Genomic DNA, 18,454 nt, shown 5'->3' with positions numbered 1-18,454 from the left:
TATTTTACCGCGAGACGTTAATTGTTCGGGCTCAACGTCGAGGTATATCTCGAGCGCTGAAGGGATGGAATTACAGAAAGGGAAAAGTGAGCGTGTAGTATCAGACAGGGAAACTAGCCTGTCTATCCTCTCACGCATCGAATATTATTTAACGCAGTGCCGCTCGCAGAGATAGAATCAATTTCAATCGTTTATTCATTCAAACGGTAATCGAGCGGCGCGTTCAATTGAAAGTTTAAGTAGATTTGCACGCAAAATTGCGCGGCGATCGACGTTTCATTATTCAAAAGCACGAAGCGTGCCCGGGTTGATCCGTTTTGAACTAGTTCCCGCGTCCGATCCTAAGGAATATATTCCTTTCGGCTGATCTGATCCACGTATACGTACATATAGGTGTCCTGGGTGAGGCACAGAGATATTCATCTTCTGACCGTCGGCGTCGAAACGTACACGTCCGACCAAAGATTCGTGGCGTCGCATTTCCCTCGAACCGAGGACTGGACGCTGCAAGTGAAATACCCTCAGCGCCGTGACTCCGGGACCTACGAGTGTCAAGTGTCAACCACACCACCGATCGGTCATTCCATGCATCTCTCGGTCGTCGGTCAGTCCGATACCCTCTTCTCTTTTTATACGATCCTCTGTTTGTTTTCGTTGCGCAATCTTCCCGTCCGATTGCCTGTCGTTCGTGTTCCCACCCCCCACCCTGCTGCCACTCTCGTTAATTTCATTTTCGCTGGTTGCACGCGTCCGTCAAGATTTTCCCTCTAACCTGACCTGTGGGGCTCTCAGCTTTGCCGAGAAAATCGAGCTCGCTCGCAGCACGGTTTTCCCTGATTCGAAATCTGCTTTGAATTTCAATTAAACCGCTTTTTTTTGTCCCCTTCCCCCTCTCTCGTCATCTTGCCTGCTCCAAGCTGGGTTGCGTTTGCCCCCGCATCGAGCGAAGCTGAAAATAATCGGGAACGCGATAGCTCCGCTTTTCCTGTTTGTTTTCCGCGTATCGACGCTGGGGGTGAAATTTGTATCCAAATAAAAATTTCGAATAACGACTAACAAGTGAGATATTTCTATCCGTTTTGCCGCGAACAGATATGATCCGGATTATTCGTGTTTGTCGAATAACGGGGAAAAAAAAGATTTATTTGTGGCGAATTTATTCGATGGCTAAAGGTGTTATTTTCTTTTTTATTGGTCAATGTTGTTTTGTGCTCGTTTTCGAATAACGCTTTTATGTGTACCTAAATCTTTATTTAAAGTTCCTAATATTTTTCATATTTTCGGTAAACGCCATTTGCCAGAGTTGTTTTTTTTTCGAGGTCCCCTGAAATTTCTTCCTTCTAGTACCATAAGAGAGGGTCTACTTAATCCATCGAATAAAGATAATCCACGTTATTCGAACTCGAATGAAGGATAAAGGTAAATTACCTCCTATTCGAGCTTTTTATCTGGATAATAGCCGACCCTACTAGTACTTTTAATTTAATTTGGAATGTGACTTTTAGTTATTTCCTCCTTTTCCTAATGTTCATTACTCTATTCCTATGTTCCTACTAATTGAAATATCCTCTTCATTGTTTAGAGCCCGTGACGTCGATCGTCGGCGAGCCGGAAATGTTCATAAACAAAGGCAGCACGATGAACCTCACCTGCGTGGTACGTCACAGCCCTGAGCCACCCACAGCTATTTACTGGACACATGGTCACGAGGTATGGCATCCTCGGATGCGTGTAGATTATCATTGCGTCGTAATTATCTTGTGAGTGAAGAAAGAGGTAAAAGTAGGACGGAACCCGTTATTGATCACCATTAGAGGTAGAACACGGACGTCGGCGGTAAGGTTTAATTCCGATTCAAGGAGGAAATTACTGTCATTTTTACGTTGTTACCGGTTTTAGAGTTTCGCGGCTCGGGAACAGTGTTAAAATGATCAATTAATGATAATTCAATTTAATGAATGCAGTTTTGAAATCACGGTAGATAGGGACTGGCCTGGGGCTGGGGAGGGTTGGGAAATCGGCGTGGCGATAACGAGGCGAGACGAGCGAAAATTTCACGGCGTAGGTGTGTACGTGAGTTATGAATATTGTTCGGGAGGTGCGGCCGAGTCAAGTAGTCGTATCGAGCACTTGATTATATAATTTTAGCCAACTGGGTTAAGGGAATATTTGAGGAAAGCTTGGACAAGGTTAACTTCTCTTTCTTCACAATTTTTTCCCCTCTTTGTTACTATTTTTTTCTCTCTCTCTCTTTCCCACTTCGCTTAACGACGAAAGTATCACTTTTTAGAAGTGCATTAATTGGTGAAACATGCGAATCCTGGAATAGAACTGGTATTATTCAAGCCTGAGACTTACAAAATGAATAATTCAATTAATTCTCAAAGAAGCCAGTTAGTATGCTACCAGGCGCACGGAACGAACGGGCACGCCGTCGTATCTTTGAAAATTTACCCTCTCGTTGAATTTTGATCGCGTTCGAAACTTCATCGTCCTGTTTTTAAACTTCTCGAAGATTATTCGGCCCATGGTATTCAATTACTGCAGTTCTCTCCGACTGTTTCGTGTTATTTTGATATCCATTTGCCATTACTGTTTTATTATTCATTCTATCGAATCTCTTGACCCACCAGCTCTCGTACGCGTTTCTTTGGATGTAGAGCAAACGTACAGGTCATTCCAGATTTGCGAGAGACTGAAATTTTTCATTCTCAGAATGTAGGTAATTGGGATTTAAATATCTGATTTCTGGTGCGTGGAATTTAAGAGTAGATTGTTGAACGAAGTCCAAGATATTGTGTCGAGATCGAGCGAATAAGTAGTAGAGGAACGCTATAGGCGGACACCACTAAATCGTATAGCAAACACTGGCCAGATGGTCTGTAAAAAGAAAGATCTGAAAAACAGTATTTTCTAACGGGACAAACCCTATGACACCTTTTTCTTCTTATTCCGCCGTAAATCTCGTAACTGGGTGACTGCAATCTCATACCTGCGTTTTCCTATCACTGGCCAAGTGTCGCTTCCTGCAATGCAATAGCAACAGTACAGGTTTTTCTGGTTTAGCGAATTTGCATGCTGGGTTGTCTCCCATTATATTGAGACGCCTCGTGGATGAACCTGACGTCTTCAGGGAGTGTGTCCTTTAGAGCCAATGAATAAAATTATCCGCTTTGCTATTCGCCCTTTTCCCTATTGTGTACCCTCCTTCACCTCGATTTTTCTCTACTACTTTTTGTCTCTCAGTGCTTTGCACATATCCCCCTTTTGTGTCCCACCTTCTCTACATTTTTTCCACGTTTCTGCCCTGTTCTTTTTCTCTCTCTTCAACTTCCTCCATGGGTTCCTCTAGCTCTGCTCCTTTCTCTCTCCACCCCCTTTCTCTTCGCCAACCATTGTCTTTCCGTCCATCCTTCTTAAGAGTGTCAGTTCTCTCTCTGCCAGCTCACGCTTTGTGTACCACCGCGTCTGTCTTTACAATTCGCCAGGCATCCACTGTCTTTCACATTTTTATTCTCGTTCTCCCTCGTGCCCATTATCTCTGTCACCTTCCTTACAACGCAGCCCACTTTTCCGCTATCCTCCAGCTTCGCACACACAATTTTCCAGCGCGTCGTGTTCTCTCCGCTTCTCATCCCTCTCGCGCGCTCTCGTTTTCATCTTTTCTATCCGTCCCCTCCCCTCCCTCGCGCGTCCCTCTCCCCTGGCATATCGGCTTCAGAGTCTGTATATCCCTTCTTTGTCGCACAGTCACCTCTCTCTCCCCCCACCTCTTCGTTATTTATCTCGCCTATTCCCCTGCAAACTTCGCGTTCCACTGTATCAGCCTGTCTCTTTTCTGTTCCGACCGTTTCGACCACCCCTCTCCATCCCCTAGTAGACAGTTAACACCTGCAGTACACTCTCGACTCTTCCTACCTTCCCATCGTAACCCTTCTTTCGACGAACTTCCACCTTCGCCTCTCTTCTTCCTCTTTTTCTCCCAAAGGGACTACTATTCCGACGCCTCTACCCCATCTATCTACCCTCCTTTTGTCGACTCTGTCTTTCGATTATTTTGCGTCCCCCTTGCTCCCAGCTTCCTTCGTGATTATTCCCCGTTCTGCTGCTCGCGGATAAGACATTTCTCGAAATTGTTGCCACGCGTATCGCCTGCGTCTTCATCCCGCAGACACCCTCGATGAAGAAATAAACTCGTCCCGACGGCCCCTCTGTTTTGCGATCCGAACGTGTTTACTCCATTGGCTTTCGCGCTCGGTTTTCACCCCCTTCCCAGCGCCGCTCTTTTTCTCGTATTTCCTTCTGCCCGACTCCGCTCGATATCGTTTTCTCTATTCAATAAAGCAATGAATCAATTAGTCAATAAAAAAGTTTCCCCTCGCGCTTTTTCCCATTCCGTCCCTTCCCCGCGCCATCGACTTTTTGCCTTCCCGAAGTTCTTCGTTCGTTTCTGCCTCCCGCCACTCCTCCTTTTGTTATTTTTCTTCCTTCGCCCCCCGTCGCCGGTTTACAGGGTTTCTCCCTCTGGATTTCATCCCTCCTCGCCCCTCATTGGATCGAGTCGTTCGCCTCCGCCAGTCCGTCGAACTTATGAATCAATTTCTTAATCACTCGATTACTACCTCGCGGTGTTTCCCGCCCCCGCGCCTCCGATACTCGCCTCCCTCGCGCTTATTACGCTCTTTCAACTTCGCTTCGTTAAACTTCATCGCGAACTCAGTCTGGTCAGCAGCTCTTCTTATTTTCTCTGCTTGTTTATACTCCCTGCAGCGACCCCTTGTTAGTTAAGACTCCACCCCGTCTGTTTCTCCCAGCCCCATTGTCTCTCCCGTCCCTTTCTCCTCGATACTCGCCGCGATGTTTCGTGTTCCGTCCCTCGGCGCGGAAAACGTGAAACTCGAGCAACAGTTTTCTGGGTCGGCTATTCGTTACGCATCAGGGTTTTCCATTAAAGCGCGAATCGCCGTAGCCGTCGCGGAACGAATCAATTGAAATTGTTGACGCAGTCCTGGCAAATAGTTGGTCATGCTGCATGGTGTTTAGAGACGTTCGTGGAATCTATCGAGCGCGTAGGATAAGCGCGCGTAACCCTTCGGAGAATTTGATCAATGTGGCGGTATCGAAAGTAGCCCGCGCCCACGGTACACGCCCACTGTTCAAAATTTTACCGAGCAAAGAGATTAACGCTTTCGATCCGGCCCGAGGGTCACCGATCGGGGTCACGATACCTCGGCCTCCCACGAGATTATACGCGCAACCAACATATGAGGCACGATGCCGCATTGTAAAAAGGTCGGCGTGGGTCAGGCCGCTCGATTGCCTTGGGCCAATGTAGACTGGCGTAGATGCTGATAGGGGAGTCTGTACGAAGTAGAGCGGGTCACTGCTGAATCACGCTAATATGTTATCAGGTAGAATGCGTGGGTCGTAATAGGGCGAGGACGTAAAATCGTGAGTCACTTATGGGTTATGTAATGCATTACTCCAGCGCGGTGTAACATTCAAAATTACTTAGCCCAGTGATGGATTACGATGTGAAATTGATATAGTAGTTTCTGCATCAGTTTTGGTTAAACCGTAGCAAAATCGAGGGTGTACCAGCAAAGTACATAATAGCATAAGTTGAGTGCTGGTCACGGTGGGTCACTGGGACTAAGCTGTTAGTGAAATGTTGTGTCGCTTGTATGGTATGTAGTAACGTACCCTAGGACAGCAATGGGCACCGTGGATTACGATGTACTGTTTGAGCCATTAGTGGGTTATGCTACTTAATGGAGATAGCTAGTAGTGTCATCATTCACTACACAGACAAATCAGCCGCAGTGCTCCGGCTACGCGGTTGCACAGAACCCTAATATTTTTTCTTACCATTTTCAAGCTCGTCAACGTTTTATCTGTCTTCATTAAAAATTATTCAGCACAGAACGTACCTTCAATTAAAATGTTATGCCCGCGAAAGCAACGAACCGTGTACACCAGCGAAAATATATACGAGCACTTTGAACGTGATTGCCCTTCTTGGAGACACGCATAAAATATGCAAGCAGGGACGCGTTCGTCTCTTTGAATAATCCATCTTTTTAGTTAACGTCGCAACAGCAACGCCCGCGGCTTTATTAATACATTACACACGGGTCACGACGTGCTTCGTGTTTTATAAACCGCGCGTTCAGGCTTAATAATAGTTAAACCGTAAATATATTAACGTAGCAAGAACGTATACAGGGACTCTGTGCCTCGGATTATATTCTTTATCTAACACTCTAAAAAATAATACGAGGAGCAAATCGCGCGAGCACTTTGCCGCACGCAGTGTACCTATTAGTAGTATACAGGCTCCGATTAAATGGTCGTTGAATAACAGATTTTTCGGATTTGCGTACGCTACGGAATAGTGAACGCGAAGTTGTGAACACCCATTTTCCAAACATCAAAAACATTCCCACCGCGCAATCAAAGCTAGCCCCCCTGGATCTGTTTTTTTTTATTCCCACTAATTAAAAACGTCATTCCGAGTTTTTATTGCTGTAGCAGAGGCGAAGAAAGGCTAGCGAAGTGAGCAGCAGTACACCAGTATCGTGCAAATTTGCTCTTTGATTGAACGGTGCAGAGAGGCCGTCCGCGCGCGTTTTAAATGAACAAGCGACCCCTTTTAAGTATAAACAGTTTATTGCTGGGGCGGCCGACGAAGTGTTTGCGTCCGAAATTCAACGAAACGTTGCCAGATTTATCGGCTCGCGATGATTTGGGCGTTAACGAACGATAATCATCCATGCCTGTGAATTTCCAATTACACTTACCCCGTCCTTGCCCGAACCGCGATATTTTCATTCGATTCGAACGAATCGATTCTACCTGCACTCGTATCGCAGGTCCAAAATAAACAGCACGATTGCTAGCATAAGCGATGCAAACACGGGCGTAAACAATTCCCCTCTAGCACCAGGGCCCAATTAAATTAATCCACAGTAGATAGCGTTGAAATTACCGGTAACGTCAAAAAATGTTCCAGAGGCGAGCCTCCGGGATATCGCTCGCAATGCGCTTTATATTGTCTAGCATCGGTACAGGGTGATTCAGAAATATAGGTCAATCGAAGAGCGATAAAGGACAACGACAGAGGCATTCGTGACCGATGAGATGCATCAAACTGATCGGAATACAAGTTAAGGGATATAAGCTTTTTACTGCATCGCGAATCGACGTTAAAGTTCCCAACATCGGGAATGATTTGTATTTCTGGATCGCCTTGTACTGCACGGAAATCAAGGGAAGTGTATGAGAAATGGAATTACTTATTTAAAGGAAATTATCATCTACTGCAGACCGCACGTAGTTAATTAAAAGAATAATAACGAGCTGAGGAATATCTGAAATGCTCCGAGGTCACAAAGAAACCACATCCACCGCGTAATATTTCCTTTGATACACTCTAACTCTCTTCTGGAACGCTTTCTGCTATCAGCAGTAATTTCGACGGTATTTGCGTGGACGGATTGGTATGAAAGGCTCCGCATAATAATCTATCGTGTCTTTTCTCGCCGCTGAGCGCACTTTCCGGAAGCGTGCTCGCGAATTGGCCGACCAACGAATGGAGATCCTCGAGGGTCGAAAGGGTTAAGGCTTTTTTAAATATAATTATACTATACAGACCTGGCGTATTTTCATACCCGCCGCGATTCTGTGTGTCTTTCAACACCCTCGGCCCCGTTCCGCGCTCCTCTTCCTCTATCCGCCATCTCTCTGCTTCGTCGCCCTGGCCAGCCAGCTATGTATACGCCTCGACCACCGCCCCCGCCTCACCCTTTTGATTTATCTACTCACTGTCATGCCAAGTTTCGCCGTCCTGTTTTGCGCGAATGTTCGGTCTAACGACTTCACCAGTTTCGTCGTGCTCACCCTTTGTGCCTTTTCAAACTGACATAGGGATGGTCGAATAGGAGAGGATGCAAATACGCTCTCAGTCGCTTCATATCTGTCATCGGAGATACCCGCTGACCCCGAAAAATTCCGAATAATCTATAGTATCCGATACGCGGGGAAAATATGTGGAATTTGTACGTAGCAATTCTGTGTAAAAATTTGCTGGCGGAAATTCGACGAAACCTCGCGGTTTTTAAAGAGGATCGATTTACATTTACTAACGAGGGCGGTTCTACAATACCTGGAAACTCGTGGAAACGTTATCTTCACTCGGCCAGGGATTTCCGCCTATGTTAACGCTGGCAAGTTTATATGACGTAAATAAATAAATATATAGAAGAAATTAAATCCACTGGCATGAGCGGGTACGTCGTTACGTTTCCACGATTCCCCTAAATGTCCTCCGCTCCAACTGGTGTCCGAAGCGGATTTTTTACGCGGTTAAATTGCTCGAGAGAACTTTGGGAAGGGAAAATTGAATTTTCATCGCAGCTCTTCCGTTTCCCTTGCCCCAGGTATTTCTCTCGTCGCCCCTTTAGTGCAGTCGGTGTCGTCCTTTGTACGGCGTCATTCCTCGTCCATCCTTGCACGCATTCCGTCTCACCGCCCTTCCTTCCCCACCCCCATCCTCCCAACCCTTTCGATAGCGTCCCTTCGAAGTCGCAATTGCGCCGGTTTATCCTATAGAAAATCGACGAAAGAGCGGCGCCAGTTCTGCTCGCTCGAGCAGTCGTCGGTGGGAAGCGGTCAATTAACTTACAAATGCGAAAAGACTGGAGCACAGATGCACAATGCACGCGCGAGGCGCGGTCCCCGCCCACGCGGAAATCTGAATAGTCATGAACGAGTTGCTCGCCTGCCGTTCGAGTATAACACCTTTACGCCCTGCGAGCAGCCGGAAGTGAACCCTTCGCGCCAGAAATACCAAACGAGTTCGCTTTACCTTGTTAGGCATTCTGCTGCATGCTTCGCCGTAATGGAAATGCTTCTTCGCGCCTAAGACACGCGCCACGCCTTCCACGCTCGCGCTAATTTTATTGAGCCGATGCACGCCGATCCTCGAGTATCGATACTGGGCTCTTTCAATAGGAATTTCGTCGGTTGAATCGAACTGAAGGAAGTTTCAACGTTTCGCCATGTTTTCTGAGGAAACAATTTGCTCCTCTTTGATTTTGACATAATTGTATCGCGGGTTCGGCGATATTTGTGAAACAGTATTTTGGTACAGTCAGCCATTTCGGTGATACAAATAATTATCTAATTGCTGTACAAGCGATGGTAGATATTGACAAACAGAAATTCTATGCAGTTGCTGCGCTGAAGTGGAGTAGAGCCGCGGTGAACCTGATACTCTGCTTTCATTATGACGCGAGCACCGCATTAATTTGTTAATGAAACGATGCGTACTTGTTTATTGATTGTAGTAGATGTATGGGGATTCGAGGGAGTTACGTGTAGTTAATTTTTATTTAACTTTGATCTTTCATCGTTCGTCGATAACTCCAGAAAAGTTGGAGCGGACAAGCATGAAAATTTTAGGTAGTTCTTTGAACATCCATTTGTCTACGCTAGATTGAAAAAGACGAAGTGCAGTGGACTGAGTTTTTCTCTCGAAGGATAAACGAAGAGACAAGAGATATGTGACAATAAATAGGTGGAAGTTACGACTTCAGCTCGAACGTCAAGTTACTGTTTAATAAATTGGCTCAGCTTGCTAAACATTCTCATGCATGTTTCTACTTGGCAATCTTTCACTTTTATTCCGCTAACATGGGCGTAAATATACCGACGTTTCGCGATCGTCAAGTGAAAATATGAAGAGATCGATGTTCCAAATACATACGATATCTGAACATTTACTGTCATCCATATTTGTATGTGTACATGAAATATGCAGAACTCAAATGTTAAATCTCCTCAACTGAGAGCACAAGTAAACTTCAACTTGTCGAACGTTCCAAGGAATGCCTCGAGTTAAATGTAGCAAAAGGATCACGCATCGTCAGGTTATATGGAAAAGGGACATACACTTCTCAGTTTGTACACACATTTCTATGTAAGATAAACGTGAGTGTACTAAACTTCGCCACGTTATTTTTTCAACTTCTACTTTGTTGAAACTGTCGTACAAATATTTACCTTGCTAGGAGCAAACTCTGTGATTGTGGCATGCTTGGAGTGGAGAATGGAGATTTATATACTGTGTACATTTTCATAGTTTCGTGTTGACTCGTTCAAACGAAAACTAAAGACAATAAATACATGCAAAATTTCTATGTAAATTAGTACGTAAATATTTCACACTGCAACTGCGCAGCAGTTTTTGCGAATTATTTTCTAAAAAACTGTATGTCAGCCACTTTAAAATGGTTAAATATTGATTGTACACAGTAAGGAAGTAAAAATGCGACAACTTAAGTGCATGCAACACGTTAAAGGACAGCTAGGAAGCGAGAAAATGCAACTGACAGTATAGGAAACACTCAGCCACTTGCGAAATCTGAGAGCTCTCGACGTCGTTGGATCGTTGTCCTTTTTAAGGATCGCGAGATTCTGCCATAGACCATAACTACATCGATTCGTTCAAAACTCTCCTTTCCTTACCACCGCCTAAGGAGGAGCTTTATTTGGTGCTTCAAGAACCTACTTTCCATTCTAGTTACTCTTTTTTTCCCCTCTTTCAATCTACCCACTCCGAAGCAAGGGAGAGACATTCCCCTCAACCGAGGGAGAAACTTTAATCCTCCGTTCTCGGAGTTACTTCCGAACAGGCCGTGGATTATATTAAATTTCAGGACCGATCCTATGGAACGTCCTAGTGACACGAGCCAAGAATTAACGACTGACTTTTTTTAAAATACATCTGAAACTCTATCGATGAAAGGAATATTTCTATACCCGAGAGCCAACGAGACCCAAGGACTTTTTTCTTATTTTTCAGGAGAGCTGAAAAACAATTGCACTTGCCTATTTCTTAACACAGTATTCGAAGTAATTTATACTATTAAATATTCTTCACTTATAACGTAACTACATCAAATTCCTATTATTTTAATAACATCTGTAAAAAACTTAATTCCGAAAAAAGTAGATTTGTATTGTATTCTGGGTCTGTGGCACAGATTTGCCAACAAAACGGTGCGGCTCTATTGTTATTTTCCCCCGTAACGATGCATTTTTGCGTGACAACAGCGGCCATTAAATAATTGCCCAGGGGAAATGAAAATCACAGGGCTTCAAAGTCACAGAAATTCGTGTAACTTTGATCGGCAACGCGAAACGTTTCGAATGCCAGGCTTTTGATATCGCGTGCTGTCCGGTATAAAATTTCCACGTGTTTTTAAATAAAATGAACGAATATTTACAGTTAAATCAACGCCACTGATCCGCGGAGCCCCGTTACTCGGACAGTAGCGAAATTCGCTTCGATTCCAGATCCAATCGTGGATTTCGTACGCGCGTAGCCCGCTACCGTGCAGCGTGCAAACGAGGTCTGTTTGCGAGGCACATTCGCACGAGGGTGGAAAATTATCGGCGCTGGTTCAGCAATGATAAGGCAATTTATGAGGGCGCATGAATATCTATGGAACCGGCGGCGTGTGTCTGTACGTCATCGCGTCGCCCGCGAACGAAACGAAAAGTAAATCGCAGCGGACATAAATTACCGCGAATGGCAGATGTTAATGACAAATAACAGCGGTGTAACGTTTAGCGTTCAATCGTGGGCAGGACGGCTGAAAAACGAGGGGCAGGGGGTGGCGTGAGGGCGGGGGGCAGTTGACGGGGGGGAGCTGATGGGGAAGGCGAAACAATTACCCAGCGCTGGAGGAAAATGAAAAACATTTATTTAAAACGAGCAACAATGCTGGCGGAAAGTTGGCGGGCACAAAGGCTTGAAAACACAATGAAACGTTGACAAGCGTCCCGGCGCAGGGCACAGTCATTTGGAAATGAATCGTGCTGCGACGCTTCCGAAAAAAAAAAAAGGAGGAAGGGATTCGCCGGCGCGTATGGGAAGAAATGGGAAATGAAGCCGTCCCGAGACTCGGGCTCTGTAATTACTGCGCGCTCGCCGTGGAAGCGGGGCTCTTTTTACGCTGGCGACAAGTCTCGCCGGAGGAGTTTACGGCTGGTTGTAGATCTTCGATCCAGTTCATTAGAGGTGGCCCAAAGTAATAGCCGCTCGTTAAACTCTTGAAGCGGCGCGCGACATCTCCTCCTGGATTAATACCTCGGATCGGCTGGTTTGTTTCGCGCCCGAAAGAAACCAAAGGCTACACTGGCAACTTTTCATTATGTCCTCCGCCACTCTGTACAATGCCACACTCGAAGAGGTGCTCCTCTTTCGTCCCGCTCTTCGGAAGCACGTCTCGGCGCGTGCGGTATCTCCCTTCGGAAAGGGTGACGTTGTTTCAGCTGGAGTTTACGCATCCACGATATTGTTCTTCGTCTCGAGAGAGCGCCCGTGATTCCCTGGGGATTTGTATCGAGAAATTACTCGATCACTTTCGCGGGGCAGAGGGGATCACGAAGTTTTCATTATTCCGCGGCTCACGGCTGGAGGTTTCATAAGATGGAGCGGTTACAGCAGTGGGACTTATATAACGCGGGTCACCGGCGAATATATTGCTGAGAGGTTACGTGGATAGCTGGATACTAAGTTGAGAAAAAGTGGTGGCGGTCACGGTAATGCGCTTTCTCGAAAGCGGCAGTAGGTCATTGTGTCTTGAAATAGTAGGGTGCTACTGCGCATTAGTTTGACCGTGAGTCACCATGAACTTAACAATATTTTTACGAAACCTTAAGCGAAGTGGGAGCGAAGTATAAATACAGAAACGCAATGTTGACAAAAATTATGGCAGAGACAAATTTTTAGTAAAAATTGCTCAACTTTGACTATCGATAACTCCGCGAAAAGTCGTCGTAGATTCACGATCTTTTTTTTAAATTAAAGCTTGAAATTTTTAGTTTAAGGTACTATATTTCGATTTTAATTTTAGTGCACCTTTGTCACTGCAACCCCTTGAATCTGAGGGCATGTTAGTCGTACTGAAAATTGTAAAGTTTGACGGAATGCACAGACTTGAAACAATTTTTTTTAAGCATAATGTTTACAGTCACATATAGCCTGAACCTTTCCCTACAATTTAAAAAAAAGATCGGGTCATTGCGATTTTTTTTCGCAAAGTTACAGCAGTTTAAAGTAGGCCCTACAATTTTGGCCAGCATTGGCAATACACGATACACTGTAAAAATGTAAGGGTTACTTTGAACTGCTATAACTTTGCGAAAAAAAATCGTAGCGACTTGATCTTTTTTTTAAATTGAAGGGGAAGGTTTCACCTTTGAGCTGCTGTAAACAGCATCCTCGAAAAAAATTTTGACGAGTCCCTGCATTTTGTCAAACTTTGCAATTTGTTATATTGAAAATTGCAAAATTTGACGGGATGTAGGGCCTTGCAAAAATTTTTTTGGAGGATGCTGTTTACCGTAGCTAACAGTTAGAACCTTCCCCTACAATTTAAAAAAAAGATGAGGTCACAGCGATTTTTTGTCGTAAAATTATAGAAGTTCAAAGTAGTCCCTATATTTTTGGCCAGCATTGGCACTATCCGATGCGCCATAAAATGCAAGGACTACTTTGAACTGCTATAACTTTGTGAAAAAAAATCGCAGTGACCTGATCTTTTTTTTAAATGGAAGGGGAAGGTTCAAGCTATATGCTACAGTAAATGGCACCCTCGAAAAAAATTTTATCGTGTCTGTGCATTTCGTCAAATCTTGCAATTTTCTATATGATAAATATGCCCTCAGATTTAAGGAGATTCAGTGGCAGATATACATTAAATTTAAAATCGAGATAGAGCGTTTCAAAGTAAAGATTTCCAGCTTTAATTTAAAAAAAAGATCATGGCTCTAAGACGATTTTTCGAGAAAATATCGTCAGTCAAAGTTGGCCAATTTTTGCTCAAAATTTTTCTATACCACAATCTCTAATCAGTATAAATACCACCCACTGTTGAAGATAGAAAGAGACACTGAGAAGCGATCAATGGAAGTCTGATAAACGCTCCACATTCCACTGTGTATAAGTTCAATTTAGTCATTAATTTAGAGAGACGGGGTCAATAGACGATGACAGCGAATTATCAAGGGATCAAAGTGACCACATATCTCAATGCCAAAGTTCCAGTAGTCTGGCTCCACTCCCTTATGTCTCGCGATAAGAGGTCACGAAATTGCGTTGGTTACAGTAAGTTAGTGGCGGATCCCAACACTGGACTATGATAAAACCACAAACTTTCCGTTATGTCGCGCAATGTTTTTCCAACGCTCTGCTGGCAACGATTCGCTACTCCTTTTCTCCCTTCGGTTTTTACAACGCGTTTAACATGTACGACGCGCTTCTACCACTGCCAGTAAACCACTCCCGTTGTTTTGGGCGAAATTTACGGATCAATGGTATCGTTTCGAGTCGTTACCGAGGGCTATCTCGTCTCTAAGCTTCTCGTTCCGCAAAAATTACACGGTTGATCTCGTAAAGCGGCCTCGGTTCCGCTGTGCTCGATCGTAACGAAGAATTTCAGTGGTTAAAGCGCCGCCACGGAAAATGATATAGGGCGAAGGGACAGGGAGGGGCGGGTTTGTATCGATTCTGGATAGAATTTATAGTTGGCTTGATAACATTTACTTATGGGTTTCAAATACGGAATTTCTCGCGAAATCGGTGTAGCGGTTTAAACGTGGATGGTATATCACAGGCAAACTCCTTATCCTGTAAAAATATCATTTCTCGGGATTTCTGCTTTGACTCGGGTGATAGATGCGCGGACCTTTATGTATAATTCACAGTGTGGAATACTGAATTATTTCTCTTTTCAAATCCTCTACAGTGTCTCCTCGAGAAATCAAGATATCCCTCCCATATATCCGCAGCTTTACGAATTCATGCGAGTCCATTTCCTGGGAACGCTTGTTTAACACGGAAAGCAGTAGACAAAGTTGATTGGCTTTGGAATGCATCTTCCAACGGCTTTCCTATCGCGCATGCATGCAATAACGAACACACGATCTCGCGTTTTTCATTCAAATTGTACTGCATACTCTCCGCCACAGGTTTTCGTTTCGAAAAAAAAAAAAAAAAAAAAAAGACGCCTCCCGCAATTGCACTTTGCGTTCGCATAAATGCATAATAGCTAGGCGGAGTGTTCGAGCCGCTGGATTCGTTCGATCTCGACCACTTTCTTTTCTATCTCAAACAATTTCGAGCCCGATAGCCCGTTTAGGTCGAGCCGTCGACTTTAAAAGACCATCTTCATATCGGTAATTCGAGAACCGTTAGCGGATAACCGTCGCGCGAAGCTGTTTTCGCACGCGGCTACAGAAAATGTTTCGAAAGTCTCCTCGTTAAAGGTTCATTTGCATAAAACGCACCTAATTACGGGAGTAACATCGCTCGAGACCGTTTCTCTCTGCGAACACCGCACCGCAGACGGTTAGCCCCGATGTTGGGAGTTTTAATATCTCCTGAAAGGAAGTTGCGAAAATTAGTGGCACGCGTAAGCAGCAGGCGGCCTGCATCCTACCACGATTTCCTTTCGAATTACCAGGCGAACTATCTGCCGCGGCACTTACAGAACCGAGAACCGTGGAACACTGTTAAATAATAACATTTACGTAATGCTGTCGCAGGATGTGTACCGTGGCAGAGGATATAAGCAGAAAATTGACAAATAGAGCGGCAGAGAAAGGTAGGGGATGGCCTGGTGTCTGAACGCAGCTATAGGAAACTATTAAGCTGGAACCAACTTCCAGGTTGTGATAATGGTAATGGATATCTCTGCTGGTTTTGTTGCACGCAAAATTTGGATCATCTTCCAAACACCTGCTGAAACCATGCCTTCGGCTCTTATGCTCCGAGCGTTGTGCTTCCTTATTTATAGAATATGTTTTGAAAGGAGGTTAAAGAGGAATTAGGAATAGTCGGATAAATGTTTGATCTATACTACTGGTAACAAGTAGAATCTTATATTACCTGCTGTTTCACTCTTATCAATTTATGACCAGTGATTTCGAAATATCCTATGTTTAAAATTCTATCCACGAGTATCTATTACTGAGCTGTTCTCGTGATTATGATCGTAATCCTGAGAAGTTCATCACGAAAGGAGAGCATCAGGCGCTATCCCGATTCATGTTGATCCACGAACGCCCCAAGGCCCATGATAACGCAGTCCTCTGCATACTGATTGCAAGCATCGCAGGCGAACAGATGTATATATATAACGACGTAGTGAAGCATGATACGAAAACCGAGGAAACGGTGATTAGACGTTCGAAGCGGCTTTATCGCTCCAATTATCGTATAATCGAAAGCTATGAACTGTACTCAAAGCTTTAGCTTTCCCATTCTCTAGCATTTCAACTGATTAATTATGAATTTACTTTTTTTTACGTGCGGGATCATATATTTAAGTACACACAGGTGATCGTAAATTTCATTATTCTGGCGTGAATGTAAATTTAAAGATGCCATAAGCAGATATGAGGCGTACATGAACATAATAGGTCATTCAAGATGGTAGCCATGCACATAGCCCTGATTAATGGAACTAATTAGTAGGCTAACAATAGAATTTTTTTGAACAATCGATAGATTATATTCCCATTTAAAAAGAATTCACCTATTCATAAATCCACCATTGCATTCATGAAATCGTATAGAAATTCAATGGTACTCGTTTTACGCCTTGCCCGCTTTTAGCCTTTTTAATTTACGCATGTACCGATCGTATAATACTATGTATAAATGGAATATCCTTTTTAGAAGCTTACTCCGTAACGTAATTTTCACTGAATCGCTCAGAATAACACAATACCCCTTTCAGCCATTTTTATATTTTCCATCTATATTCCCAACATTAATTACGCGACATTGCTCCCTGTCACGTAATCGCAGCACACCCTTCCATTTACGTATTTATTCGCGTGTCAGCGAATGCGAAATTTCATCGAACGAAACCGCACATCGGCACGCATTAGCATCGATTAATTTATGGACGAGAAACAGAGCGTGCATTAAAAACTCTCGTCGAGAATGTTTTTTCGGCGGATATATTCACCTGCTCTCCCGCGACTGCAGTCCCAGTTGATCGTGTTTTCGGAAGCAATTTGCAGGATGCACCGCACGAGGCCCTCGAACCACTTGAATATTACAGGATAATCGAGAGTGCGCTCGTTTCATCGGATCGCGTTCATTGTTTTCGAAAGGGGTGCCGTTTGTATCGTTCATTATCAAACGCAGTTCGTAAATTCTGTCCCTGTTTGAATGTTGTTTACGCTCTCGAGAACCCACTCGTTGACGACAAAACGAATTCGAAATGTTCGCGTGCTGGATTCCTAACCGTTTATTGTTCGCCTCGACACGTTTCCCTTTGTAACGGTAATTCGTTTCAATAAATTGATAATAAGTTTTGATCTCGTCGAGTCATCGATGTTTATGCTAATTTCACTTCGGTTATTGTTTCTCCTGGTCATCGAAACGTGGACATTTATTAAAACCCCGGTTCTGTCTGGGATATTTATAATCGTCGCTGGAACGCATCAGTAAACGCGTAAATTATAATTTCAACGTCCTCGCAACTCCCTATCGCGAAGTTTATGCTAATGAGTCGCGATGCCTTGTTAACAATTCCATTTAAATTCCGGAGATGATGCGCGAAGGGGAAAGGGGTGGGCTTGGTTTCATTAAACGCCTCAATTCCAATGCGAACCTTTAATTTTATTTTGCGCGTGTGTGCCACCCCTTTGGCGGAGGGAGACAGAGAGAAAATGCAAGGGTAAACCACCCTGCGGATATACTGGGTATCCCAGGCGACTGGGACAGGGGTTGTTTGCTTAAAACGGTTAGAGAGAGAAAAGATTTCATAAGGTGGAATTAGAGTCTTTTAGGAAGCAAGCGTGGAAAAAGAGCGGTATTAAATATTGCATATTTTGTGCCTCGCTTTTACGCATTTTTGAGCACCAGTAACTAGAGCGCTGATTAAAGGCACGTTGTTGGAAATTCTGTAATATCAACAAAAAGGAGGATCCTTGATTTATTATTAAAAAATTAATCAAAAGAATACTCTAATTCTGAAATGAATGTTCAATTTCTCTCCGCCACTGTTTGTACCTTAATATTATCTACTTCCTCGTAGAAAGCAAACAGTTGCTTCAATACTTGAGTACACAAAATAAAGCGCGATTGTATTTTTCCATTACAGCGTACAAAAAAGTTCATGCAAGTGACATTTAATCCTGCCTTACAACGTTCCCTCCTATCTCTGACCAGCTTGAACGTACAACCCGACCCAGTTGCGTGGAACACACTGTACAATCGTTCCTTTTATCACAGCGGAATGCAATTCTCTGAGATCTTAATACGGAAACTGTACACTACTTTTTCGCCTTTGTATTACATTTTTTATCTCCCTTTTCGGGGACGAATATTTACCCCGGGTCCCTTGACAAATTTCTCGCTTCAGTTCGT

General features: G+C 44.1%; 1 protein-coding gene across 2 annotated transcripts in view; it reads left to right on the top strand.

Moving 5' to 3' along the window:
* The window catches only part of LOC143184130 (neurotrimin), a 35,054-nt gene that overhangs the window by 3,794 nt on the left and 12,806 nt on the right, over positions 1–18,454 (top strand). For both annotated transcript variants that reach the window (XM_076386163.1, XM_076386153.1), the window contains exons 3-4: positions 394–604; positions 1,583–1,710. In XM_076386163.1, coding sequence (XP_076242278.1) covers positions 394–604; positions 1,583–1,710 — 339 coding nt within the window. The remainder of the gene's footprint in view (positions 1–393; positions 605–1,582; positions 1,711–18,454) is intronic.

Source organism: Calliopsis andreniformis, chromosome 2 (assembly GCF_051401765.1).
Source record: "Calliopsis andreniformis isolate RMS-2024a chromosome 2, iyCalAndr_principal, whole genome shotgun sequence".
NCBI classification, from domain to species: Eukaryota; Metazoa; Arthropoda; class Insecta; order Hymenoptera; family Andrenidae; genus Calliopsis; species Calliopsis andreniformis.
The sequence above is the reverse complement of the archived record's forward strand: the minus strand, read 5'-3'. Positions and strand labels throughout refer to the sequence as shown.